Raw genomic sequence first — 13324 nt, forward strand, 5'->3', positions numbered from 1 at the left:
TAACATTCATTTACAAACATAATGTATTTATAATTTGTAGTGTACATATATTTTGTACAATAGTTCTATATTAAAAATAGGCGAAATATTGTTAATTCTTAACTATGCAATTCATTATAGCATTTTATGCGATGGAGACAATATCTCAAACCTTATTCTACAGTATACAATCTCTGAAAAGCTGTTAACCTTAGCGTTAGATTCAACTTAAGATGGCAAACTTATTAAGGCCACACATTTAAAAATAATTTTGAAGCACCATTTGTCTTGTCCTAAAAGGCATTAACATCGGTCATAGTTTGTTAAGAGCTTATTTCTAGAGAAGTGTGTTCAATAAATGTAAAGTATAGAAACATTTGTTTGGTAAACTCTGTGAATGTATGAAGATAGTTTTGAGATTCAACACTGGACTATATCCTTAAAAACTGCTAGCCGTGATGTGTAAGTGGAATTCTATTTGGTATTAGACGCTTAAGACAATTATTGGAAGCACTATATAGTAAGTATATCTAGTAGAATATATTATCGTAATTCATATTGTGCTTTTGCAACACAAAATAAAGTTTAATTCAAATGTCAGTGTACAAAAATATATCCACATAAAAAAAAAGTGTAGTCATAAATTAAAATTGCTAAGACATTGGTAAAATTCAAGGCACATTCATATAAATCTGTATAAATCAATGGCTTATGTCCATCCACCTGTCAATTTATGGAATAATTCTTCATCTAAATTCTGGTTAGCGTCCTTAGAACGCATAGAGAGGAATATGTATCCTCCAATAAACTCGTGGACCACCTTGCAGTCAGCCGATTGAACCGAGAAGATGATACTTCCTTCTTCAAATTGTACCATCATGTGTTTGATCTCCCAGTTGACATTCCAAGCCTGAATATAATAGATATTTTAATTTATATATATAATTTGTATTATTATATAATTTGTAATTTTATTTATATATATAATAAAATTACAAATTGTTCAAACATTTATCAATATTACCTTCATAGTACTGAATCTCCAAGTCTTAATATGGTCTCCGGTACTGGGATCAAGTCTCATAATACGGTTATTGGCGATGCTGATGATTTCATCTTTACGGTGCCCCATGAAACGGACAACAAATAAAGTTTGTCCGTAGTCTGGAAGATTTTGCCAGGTCTTGATGTATTGGAGCTTCGCCTCCAGCAATGGCAAGTCTTTTACGTTCGCATGACTTTCCAGGACGCGTTGGGTGAACTATTGATTAAATATTTTATATTAGAAATATCTTATATCATTTAATTGTTGTCTTTATTTTTACTACACTGTAAACTTTAAAAATATTAATAAAGAATATAGAGTATTTAAGCCTATATAATATAAAATAAATTGCCAAAATTTATTCATTAAGGTGAATTTCTATTGATTCTTTTTGCCAAACTGTCACAAAAATATTTAATAATTGTTAATAAATTTGCATTTTCCAGACCAGTCGAGCAATTGCGGCCGTAGTTTTTACTCGATAATAAGAATACTTGATTTTTTTTTAGAAACTATATAATGTTTTATATCATATAGATTTTTGTCAATTTAAGTGTCTCTGAGGGCAATTAAGAAGAGCAGTGTTGGCCTAGTGGCTTCAGCGTGAGAATAGGTGATATTTTAAAGGCATTGGGATATGCTAAATATCCGGTTAAAAAATCATGTGGTATATATTTTTATAGCTGACCCGGCAAACGTCGTTTTGCCATGTAAATTATAGAGGGGTGACAATTAAGGGTTGTATATATTTTTTTATATTGTCATAAAAAAAAATTAAATTTTGGGGTGGAGAATGACGAGAATGTTATATATATATATATATATATATATATATATATAGATAATGTAGTTTACACGAACCTAAATTAACGAATATGAACGAGTGTGTCACAACTCGAAACAATTATAATGATTAAAGCTCGTATTGATTTTCACTAAAACTTACCTTGCTCTTGAGTTTCTTAAGAAATCTCGGCGCCAAATAATTCTCCGGCTGCAAATGGTCCAGATGTGGGAGGCTGTGTTGGTTTAAGGCAGCACCTGGTTGCGGCCTTTGGAGGGCGAGTAAAGACTTGACTGTCGCCACTTCGCTCGAGAAAGACGCATCTGCTAAAGACCGACCACGTGAGCCCAAACGGCAGGCTGCCACCCACTCAGCGTATTGGTCTTCCTGTTTTAATAGATATGTTCCACTCAAAAATACTATTAAATAAAATAATTTTTATTAACAAAATATATATACTAACAAAAATGTCCAACAACACAAATACATATATAACAATATGTTCATGTTAAGAGTACTAAAAAACTATTTTTCTATTTATTAAAAAAATTTCTCTACCGATATAGATAAGGTTTTTTTTCGTCGGGCATCATATGAAGTTACTCGACTACTGTATAGTAAAGAAATTAATATTTTTAATATACTAGTATTTTGTAAAATAAATCTCCCCACTGTACAGTACTAACATTTTCACATTTCAGCCAGACTTCCTGCATGGTGTCTTCGGAAGGTACCTCCAACTTGATACCGTATCGACCTGAAGCGGGATGTGCATCTGGTGTCACCTGTTAACAATTATGTTTGATAAATGAACGTGATAAAACAGTATGTCAAGAATAAATATTTTAAAAATAAAAAGTATCCTTAACTTCGGTCCTGAAGTATTTCCATAATATTTATCTTAATATAGTCAGCATTAAATTGTATAATATATAAAAATAAAATAAAGTCGACTCTCGATAATTTGATAATAACCAGCGTTTTAAATAATATTTTGATCAATATTCATGATTTATTATTATTAGGTATTAACAATGAAATAAAATTTCATAATTTTTTTTCGAAGAGTCCATAATCTTTTTTTGTGTGAACCACTTCAGGCTCTCATAGTCCAAAGAATTTTAAACACCAATTGACAGGTCTATGCATGATATATATATGTCGCAGTAAAGTAGTTAAATTAGAGAGTTAATTGAATCTCTAGACAGTTAATAAAATGTCGATTTAAGATTATATAAGAGATTCAATTAACTCTCTAATTTAACTACTTTACATTACAGGAATTTATTATTCTGCCTCGACGTCCGATGCTGAAACTCAGCTGCAGGTATTAATCCGAACAACTCCTCTGAACACTCTCCATGGTAAATGCGGTATAAGATGCAGAGTGACCCCACATCTCTACGCAACGCCAAAGGATCGAGCCGCTCGGAGAGGGATTGGTCATCGACGATTCGAACCACTCTTCGCTGGATACGGTCAAGTGGAAGGAGCTGGTACTGGGGAGCTCCCGCCCAGAGGTGAGAACAGTATTCCATGTGGGGCCGAATTTGTGCTTTATAGAGTTGCAAGCGGTAGCCCGGAGTGAAGTACCGTCTCGCCTTGCAGACCACACCAAGCCTTCTGGAGGCTAATTTAGCCTTTCCCTCCAAATGACCGCGAAACTGAACGTCGTTCGATATGTCGATTTTACATTTACTGCCAGTTCTCAAATCAAGGGCGTAGAGCGGAAGAGAAGAACTGGCAATAAACTCTCCGCCACTCTTTTTAATCGCCAAGTTTTTTTTGTATTACACGTGTGTAAAGGAGCTGCAACCATCACACCATGTTCCACATGACATCAGCAGGAGGCATGGTGAAATAGGAACACACACTTACATTCTCGTGGGAACAACACGCAAATACATAGTCAAAATTACTCAACGAAACTCAGCTGCAGAAATCCGTATTTTCAAGGGTCAGGAACAAAATTTCAAACTATCGAGAGTAAACTGTAGTAACTATAAAAAAAACAAACCTCAGCCCCCCTCAACTCGAACTTGTATGACGGCGCGTCGCCCTTAGCGGCGGAGTCAGAGGAGCTGTGTATGCGCAACTCGCCGTCCCTACACGACACCCAACCGCGCTTGTACGCGCGCAACGTGAAGCGCTGACGACTGGAATAAAAAAAATGAGTTAAATACAACACTAGGAGGCCAATAAAGTTTTTAGATCAGATAAGACTCAAAAAAGTTCACTTTTTCATACAAATTTTTAGTTCCCGTGTGTCGTTTCAATGATGTATTTTGTTAATAAATAAATGTATGTTACATATGCATTAGCACTCCCTTCGTATCCCCCTCCCCGCATAATCAATAGCAGTACATCTTTGACGCAACACCGTTATAAAAGGAAATGGACATCAGATGTCGGAAGCGATGCGAAAACCCCATCGCAGCCCTCATCAAGGGCTATATGCCCGCCCCCGTACCGCCCTGTATCAGCAGGGCGCGAACCATCGCACCACCTGAAGGGGGCCTACGCCCCGAACAGGGAATAACACCCCCCTCGCGAGGGAGGGTGTAGCATTAATATCGGAAGCTTTTGATCGGATACCTCACATCAGACCGGTCAATTCTCAATTAGGAATAAGTCTCTAATATAGATCATTGAACGTGCATCTCATATTGGAAAGATTCAATTTTCATATTTTTTTATATAATAGGGGGCAAACGGACAGGAGGCTCACCTGATGTTAAGTGATACCGCCGCCAATGGACACTCAATGCCAGAGGGCTCGCGAGTGCGTTGCCGGCCTTTTAAGAATTTGTACGCTCTTTTCTTGAAGGACCCTAAGTCGAATTGGTTCGGTAATACTTCAGTGGGCAGTATTATATTACTTATTTAGCTAAGTCTTAATTATTGTTGTAATTTAATTAAAGCTATTTAAATACATTTTGTTTTTTTTGGATTCACCGCTGGCCCTCACTTAATTTGTATGTAAACCTGAATATATATGTATACACTATAAGCTATACACATATTTACATAATTACAAACAATACAAAAAAGGTTAGTAACATTAAAAAAATCACTCAAAAATGTTAAGTTAATTTTGTCGAAATAAAAATAGTTTTAGTGTTAAATTTTGTATGGGATACATAGAGGGGAAAATAAATAAATCTTACACACAAGACTCGCTGTGAAACCTTCTGTGGCACGCCGCAATTGGTCAATGTAAAAATATATAAAATAAATACATATATAATATACGAAAATACGGGGTGGTTTGGCTTGCCTGCCAGATTCATAAAAGTCACTTTAATTCTAACCATATTTCCTAACCAAAAGATGTAGAAGATTTTTGTATCAGTTTTCTAATCAGTCTTTTAAATAGACTAAGTCTAAGGCTTGCCAGTTTCCGCACGATGGTTTCCTCTTGGGAAGAGAAATAAAAATCTATTGCAGCGATCACACCACCTCAGAATCAAAATTATAAGTACTTACAGCCAGATTTTTTTTCTAAAAAAAGCATCAATAAACTTTATATATGACTACACCGTCTCATTCGTGATATGAAATAAAACTAAAGAACAATATTGTATTGTGTATGAATTATTAAAAATAACTAAAGGCCTTATCACACTGGCGATTAGCGAGCGATTTGAAAGCGACGCGATTGCGCAGCGTGCACGCCGCCACGACATCGCGCTGAGGAAACACTACTACTGTAAGTGTACGATTAAAATTGTTGCTTATAAAGAAAACACTTTTAAACGGATTGAAGCTATGTATTATTATTATAAACTAATAATTATTTACATAACATCCGTTTAAAAAGTGTTTTCTTAATAAGCAACAATTTTAATTATACACGTACATATGTAGAAGCTATGTTAACAAAAGACAATACAATTGTTGCCTATTTTATTTTAAAAAGTACCTTAAATTGAATTTTTTATTGAAAAACTAAAAATTACTTTAACTCGTATGCAGAACAGCTAATAGTCGCTGGTCCCAGTCGATTGCTTGATAATGGATTCTCCCATATTTGTTGTTGTATCAGTTTTCGCTTTCCCTTCCTGCGTCTACGAAGTAACAAAGCCAGCACTAGTGTTTCCTCGTCAAAATCCATTTTGCCACTGAGTGTACAGAACGCGGAAAGTACGTCGCGGCGTGCACGCTGCGCAATCGCGTCGCTTTTAAATCGCTCGCTAATCGCCAGTGTGATAAGGCACTTACACTTATTTATCAACGCTATCTTGTGGTCGATAAAAAAGTAATAACTTACCCTCTATACTTCAAATAGCCAGCTAACTCGGGCACATGAGTGATATCAGGTCTGGTTGGTGGTCCACCTTCGAGCTGAACCTGCAATTCGCTTAGTGCTGCATCGATTTCGTCTTCGGGCGCCACCGACACATTCGCGTTAGTCCCATCTGCTGCTTCCAAACCGCCACCTGCGAGGGTCTGCAGCTCTATTTGCAGCTGTAAAAACAAAGACGTGGTCACGATCCTGGTAACAATATCAATAATCCGTCTGGGGCCCGATCAAGTATAATTGTACGTTCATTTATTGGGAAGCTGGTTCCACATAGTTATTAAGCAGCAGAACTGCAGTTGTGGAACGACGGCCGTCGAGGTGATACGGGCGGAATTTCGTATTCTGGCTTAACGTCAAATGATCAACAGCTGCAGGTATTAATGCGAACAACTCCTTTGAACACTCTACATGGTAAATGTGGTAGAAGATGCAGAGTGACCGCACTTGTCTGGGATCAAGCCACTCTGAAAAAGATTGGTATTCTTCGATTCGAACCGCTCTTCGTTGGTTACGGCCAAGTGGAAGGAGCTGGTACTGGGGATCTCCCGCACAGAGGTGAGAACAGTATTCCATGTGGGGCCGAATTTGCGCTTTATAGAGTTGCAAGCGGTGGCCCGGAATGAAGTACCGTCTCGCCTTGCTGAGCACACCAAATTTTTGAAGGCTAATTTAGCCTTTGCCTCCAAATGACCGCAAGCAGAACGTCGTTAAATTAGAAGTAAAAGCATCTTGAGCCTATACCAAATGCATTCCTAACTTGGGATGCATCTGATACCGATATATGGGCCATTTTCCGATGCAACGATAGTTTTCAAATTAAAAAGGAATGTAAACGCACAACTGGTTTGATCTAGTTCAATGCAAACGAGGCACAGACTATCTATGTCCGGGGAATCACCGCTTTTCATTCAGTTTGTTGTCTCTCTCACTCGCTTTGTCCCCGTGTATTCCATTTCGCTAGATACTTTACTTGGCTTTAACTAGTATCGCGGGTAGTATTTTTTCGATACCAATTTAAACAAAATACAGAATTACAAAAAAAATTACAATGTTAATTTTAAGTATTTATTTTATTATAATTTAATTATTATTCTTAATTTTGATAACTAAACCTTTAATCTTATTCAAAGTTTGTCACAGTTTATATTTTGTTTAAAAAAAAATTAACTGATTTTAATTTTAATTCAATTAGTATCGATATCGGTTTATTTATTGCCAGCTCTTCTCTTCCGTTCTACGCTCTCTGAGAATTGGCAGTAAATGTAAAATTACAAGAATTTAATGTAATTTTTATGTTGTTGTGTGTGATGTTCATAAGTGTACACTGTGTTACCTATATGAATAAATGATTTTTGACTTTGACTTCGGGTATCGGCAAAAAGGGGTACCGATGCATCCCTATTCCTAACATTGACAGTCATTACAAATGTAACCTTTATCTGTGGCAATACGCTCTGCGTGAAGCTCTATAAAAAAAATCAAATGTTACATTTACTATTTAAGTCCTAATCATACTTGTAAGTCAGATAAAATAATGATTGTGAAAATTTTACCTGCAGAGCTGCGAATAAGAGCATCTCCTCTTCGGTACAATGAACCTCCTGGTTCAGGATCTGCCAACGGGCCTGTTGGTACAACTGGTTCAGCCTTGAAGCGTCTTGGGCTCGTGGGGTCAAGTCAAAGAATGAATAGAACTTGAAGCGGAGCTGAAGGGTGTCCCACTCACGGACATACTGTTCCATTATGGAGAGGGATGAGTCGAGCCAACTGGAAGATATTATGAAGTCTATATAGTAAATAGATTTTGTATATATTTAAAAAAATCCTTTGAGTAGATTTTGTTATAAAACCAACGGACAGGTTTTAATTTAAGGACATTTAATATTCAATGATAAACAATGGAAACTACACAAGACTCACGAGTGCGTTGTCAGCTTTTTCAAAATTGGTTCGCTCTTACATTTTGCTTAAGGGAGCGTTCAAGTATTACGGCACGCAATTTTTGGAGATTTTTGCCTCCCCCCATGAAACGTTTCTGTATCCAATAGTAAAACGTTTCGTGACCATCCCCAGTGACACTTTATACCCAAAACTTACCATTATGTGGTGTAAAGTACTGGAAAGTGGAAAATAATATTAACAATAACGCGTAATTCAATCTCCGCCCCGCATCGTAACGTTGTACAAATGGACCCCCCCCCCCAAAATTGAACGCTCCCAATGACATTAATGTAATAATTAGAAACTTACCCAACATTCATTCTGGCGCGTTCCATCAGGCTTTTCGGTGTGAGGAGCGACTCGCGCGACTGGCTGTCCGGTTCTAAGGGTGAATCAGCCAGGGACAGATCTGCTAAAGAGTCGAGGGCATCCATTGAGGCTGCCCTGGGCGGAGTACCACAGTAGCCTCCGTCGCTGGAGCCGTCGCTTTGTGTACTGTAGATGTGCCCACCGTAGCGGCGTAAAGTGCCATTCTGAAAAATTTGGCTTGCATTTGAAGAAGAGAAGAAGAAGTATGTTGTAAATTTTGTATGAGTTCGCTTGAGTTCGTGCTTATATTCATTGACGATACATAAACAGATAAAAGCAAGCAATTAGAAAAGGGTCGTAATAATCTAGTGGAAATTGAAAGTAGTGGAATTCGAAATTCAAAAAAATACCTGTTGCGAAGCTACAGGAGTAGCGGATAGTGATCTCGGTGGGGGTGGAGTAGCAGGACAGGCCAGGGATCTGTCCAGGCTATTTGACGAACCACGGGTGGCCGCTATAAACGTGTTTGTGTCAGGTGGCTGCGAAGCCTTTATCTTCTTCGCCTCTTTCAAGTTCTGGTAGTTTTGCTTCAGGTGGGACGGCTCTAGGGGGTAGCACAGTGATAGTTCTTCTGGGTGCCTTATACCTGGAAGCGTTAGATATTTCTATTTACATTTGTTACTAAGACTTTTATCACTTTGGATCCGGATACACTAAATAAATGGATGTCTCTGACCACTGACCATGTGCTGGGTAAAGGTCGGGGACCTGTTATTGATATCATAACGATCTTACCTAGACTCTTGCACAACTGGACAACAGCGCTAAATGTGTCAATTGAGAAATCAATCTTGCAGTCAATGTATCGTAGGTCCGGTAACTGGATCCGCAGTGGTTTGTGCATCGGCGTAAAGTGTAGTGCCGCGTCCGCGTGAACTCCGTACTGGTCCAATGTGTGCTTGGGACGGGATAACCATTTGTTACGTGTGGGCCACCATAAGGCGTGGTCGGACCAATCCTTTTTGAAATCTGAAACGAAAAAATTCAAAAATGAAAATTGTCTTAATCCAATATTATACAAATACCTCAGGTCCCAGTTCTTATTGTTAATCTATCTTTTAACTAGTACTAGTTAATACTTATATTATTATCCTGAAACCTCTCAGGCATCAAAAGCATATCCACCAAGCCATCATTGATACCGCTAACAAAATATAAAACTTTATCTGTCGTCAGTGCTTAATTTGTTAAAACGCAATACAAAAAACAAAACACGCATCCGGTCTCGGGATAAAACACGCAAAAAGTGCACTGGAGCTTCGTCACACATGACTTACGACCAGAGAGAGAGCCCCCTTTGTGTCACTCTGATACGTAACGCGGAGGGAGGCGTGGTTCAACGTACGCTGGCTATTTCATGACTCATCAGATTGAATTCTAACTTAATACATAGATGAATCACAACATGAACTAAAAATCTGTCTGCTTACTCGGTTACTTTCATTGAGAATGTATAACAATGTCAGCAAGGTTTAAAAAAAACTAACAGTTTACAAATGAAATATGTCTTTAGGTATATAAGAATTTGTGTTTTGGTATAGGATATGGTTTTAGTTTGGGTAGGACTCAATGGCCCTAATGTCAGTGGTAATATGCGACAATGGTGGAATGACGAAACTCGTAATATAGGGGTACGATTTGCCTACACACGAGGCGATCTAGCATCCTAACACTTCCCCGTTATCGTGTCTAAATTTAGGTCCGCATAGACGCTTTTAGCAAAAATAGCAAACTACTAAAAATAATGTATACAAAGTAAATGTTTTTGAATAACATCAAAAATAAGTGGTGTCTTGACTATGAAATTTTCATTTTAATAACTTCCGATGCTTGGTTGCTAAACCCTTGGTTCGATATCAGGCAAAATATTGTTTGCCTTGTTGAAAGGCATCTACCTAGTTGCTCGAAAATATGAATCAAACAAAGAAAAGGTATCACAAGCGGGCCTATGTGACTTCTTAAATTTGACAAATATTAATTATCACACACCTCGTAATCAACAAATATGACAGTACTATATTTAATTAAAAACATAAATATTTTTTACAACTTCCAAAGACATGGGGAGAAATTGGTTATGTCAAAAAATTTCTGGAATTGTACAGGAAAAACACTTTTTGTATGGCAATTAAGGTTTCTAATAATTTTCACTTAATTTAATTTAAAACATTCAAAGATCTTCCTTTTAGATAATAAAAAAAATAATTAATATTATTTTAATAATGTACTATGCATGATTGATAATTTAATGTAACTACTAAGTAAAATTCTACCTTTTATTGATGTAGTTCAAATGTGCAAAGTTTTGATTGTACCACCATAATATTTTTGTATTAAATTCTTGCAAATAAACTATTATTATTTTGATAAACATTGCAACTTACCTTCAATATATTCAATATCTATCTCTTAAGCTTTTTATTAGGCTATAAAAATGTTTACGACTCTGTGATAACTGATTTCAATGCCAGCCAGAGTTATAGACGAACATTTGCTAGTGTAATGTACAATGTAGTCTGAACATAAAACATATACTAGCCCACCCAAACCACAAATTTATTTGCCAATTAAAAACACGCCTCCAAGCTTTTAAGCTTTAGAGGTTCTATTGCTACTTGCACACGCACCTTTATGCTTATGAAAAAAATATATTGTCAATAGAAAAATTATGACGGCTTGAAGTGCACGGTCGCTCTTAGCTTATAATACCGGTTGATTGTAAGTACCTAGGATTATACATAGATTTTATACTAGCGTCGTAAAAATAGCTGAAGTAGAAAAATGGCGTCATACTCGTAGATCATACAATGTATATATCGCAGCCAACTAGCTTAATAAGCCGATCAATTAACAGCCAAGCCTTTTAACTAAACAGCTCCGTATAACTAGCGTCCAAAATATTGTAAATATACAATAATGTAAAATGAGTTTTGACTCTCTTGTCCATTCTTCTCCATATGCAACCTTTTGGACGGGGTAACTAGTTATTTATTTTTAAAAATTTTAACTTGTAATTTTGACTTTCAAAAGTGTATTTTTATCGTCCAAATTGATATGAATGATTTTATCTTATGTGCCGCAGATGGGGGTCTAAGAAATAGAAAGAAGAGTCAATGCGCTCGTAATTTGAACGCACGACCTCAGAATTGAGAGCCACTGTAGCCCTTTTAACTAACGTGTAGTATAAAAATATCTGGAAGATTTACAACGCCATTATATAATAATAATGGCCATGAGAAAGCCGCTCCACAAGCGTGACTCATACGCCAAAAATATTGCAGTTTTGTTCATTATAAAAAGGTCAATATATAAGGTCAACCAGACAATACCTAATACCTAAACTAAAACTTTTATACAATATTTTCACATTTATATGATGGAGAAAACTTTATTTTACTTTAAAATAATATAATAGTTATTTCTTTTATAATCCAAAATCATCGAATTAAAATTTAACACACATAGCGTCTTTTCCTCAGACTAACAAACAAATCAAATGATACATCAGTTAATACACAATAGATAATTAATCTAAAGAATCTAATCTAAGAAATATATTTATTATTTTACACCGTACAACAACAACATACAATTTTTTTAGGATTCTATGCACCTAAAAAAAATTAAAATCAACACAATTTTTCGACAAAATCTTATAAATAAAAAATATAGTATAAATATAATAAAATATGTATAAATTTCCTAGTAATATCTTCCGGCGTCATCTATAAATTACGACTGGGACATCCAATAACTATTCAAAGCTTATAGTCGTGTATGAGTGTATCGTTATATCGTTTGGTTTATAATATGTGTATGTCAAGCCATGAATCACTTAGCCAGTTACAATATATTATTTAAGTATTGGCTACTATATTACATATATTATTATTTATATATATAAAAATGAATCCATATCCCTTGGTCACGGCATCACGCGTGAACGGCTGGATCGATTTCGAAAAAAATAAGAAAATGTAAGAATACTTAACCAACATATTAGGTTATGTTATTGTTGTATATGTATGTTATTATGACTTTTGTTTCGATAGCAATTTTTTTTTCGGTGCATAGCGCTTATACAATTCAAACTTATTTCATGTACTTATGGCGTTTGACATTGACAGAATGCGTGCTGCATATATTGTCAAAGAAAATGTAAGAGAAATGGATATCGTTATATTAATAAAATAGACATAAAATAATTACAGTCGCTAATTGTTTGTGGCATTAATCTTGAAAATCCATGTTTTTCACATGGCCTGTTCCCATGTCGGAATACCAACAAAACTATTTATATACTCGCCAGAAAAACAAACAAAGAATGTTGTATATCATAAAGCATTTTTAGTTAATTATAACAATTCGAAATCAATATTCATAGTTAAGACAGGACAACGTCTGCCGGGTCCGCTAGTTATAGAAAAAAAATTCAGTATTTGTCCAATATTTTATTAATTATTTGCTATTGCGAACTAATTAATTTTTTTACTATGCCTACCTTTTTGTTAACTATATACATATACCAATATATTGAACATTTTGCCGGAAATAAACATACTATACTAAATTTTCTCTCCATAAAACCTACTCTGAATTGCAGTCTTCGATCGCATACATGCATATATGCTTATTCATTTTTATTGATTCAGATACATAGTATTTTAAATTGTATGTTTATTATTACAATGTAGGTTAAGAAAATTGTAAATACTGTATATTTGATTGTAAAGATTACTAATAAAAAAACATATAAATAATTAAATTTTACATAACATCTAGATGAGATTTATATAGGTTTTCTAAACCAATTTATAAGTTGCCCAATAACCACCACCTGTAAATCACTCGAAACGTTATTAAATCACTGTGAGCAAATCACATTTATATTCGTTAATGTTTT

General features: G+C 35.5%; 1 protein-coding gene across 3 annotated transcripts in view; it reads right to left on the reverse strand.

The window, feature by feature from the left end:
• LOC123716166 (unc-112-related protein-like) overlaps positions 1-13324 on the reverse strand; it is a 42806-nt gene continuing 29482 nt past the window's right edge. Inside the window, exons 2-12 of one of the 3 annotated variants that reach the window (XM_045671773.1) lie at positions 9157-9390; positions 8772-9007; positions 8362-8585; positions 7665-7878; positions 6079-6275; positions 4976-4999; positions 3826-3964; positions 2495-2593; positions 1971-2195; positions 1004-1240; positions 1-889 (exon numbers count right to left, since the gene is read on the reverse strand). In XM_045671773.1, coding sequence (XP_045527729.1) covers positions 689-889; positions 1004-1240; positions 1971-2195; positions 2495-2593; positions 3826-3964; positions 4976-4999; positions 6079-6275; positions 7665-7878; positions 8362-8585; positions 8772-9007; positions 9157-9265 — 1905 coding nt within the window. In that variant the 5' untranslated portion in view covers positions 9266-9390 and the 3' untranslated portion in view covers positions 1-688. The remainder of the gene's footprint in view (positions 890-1003; positions 1241-1970; positions 2196-2494; positions 2594-3825; positions 3965-4975; positions 5000-6078; positions 6276-7664; positions 7879-8361; positions 8586-8771; positions 9008-9156; positions 9391-13324) is intronic. The other 2 variants (XM_045671771.1, XM_045671772.1) reach the window with 2 other exon arrangements.

This window comes from Pieris brassicae, chromosome 11, assembly GCF_905147105.1.
Source record: "Pieris brassicae chromosome 11, ilPieBrab1.1, whole genome shotgun sequence".
NCBI classification, from domain to species: domain Eukaryota; kingdom Metazoa; phylum Arthropoda; class Insecta; order Lepidoptera; family Pieridae; genus Pieris; species Pieris brassicae.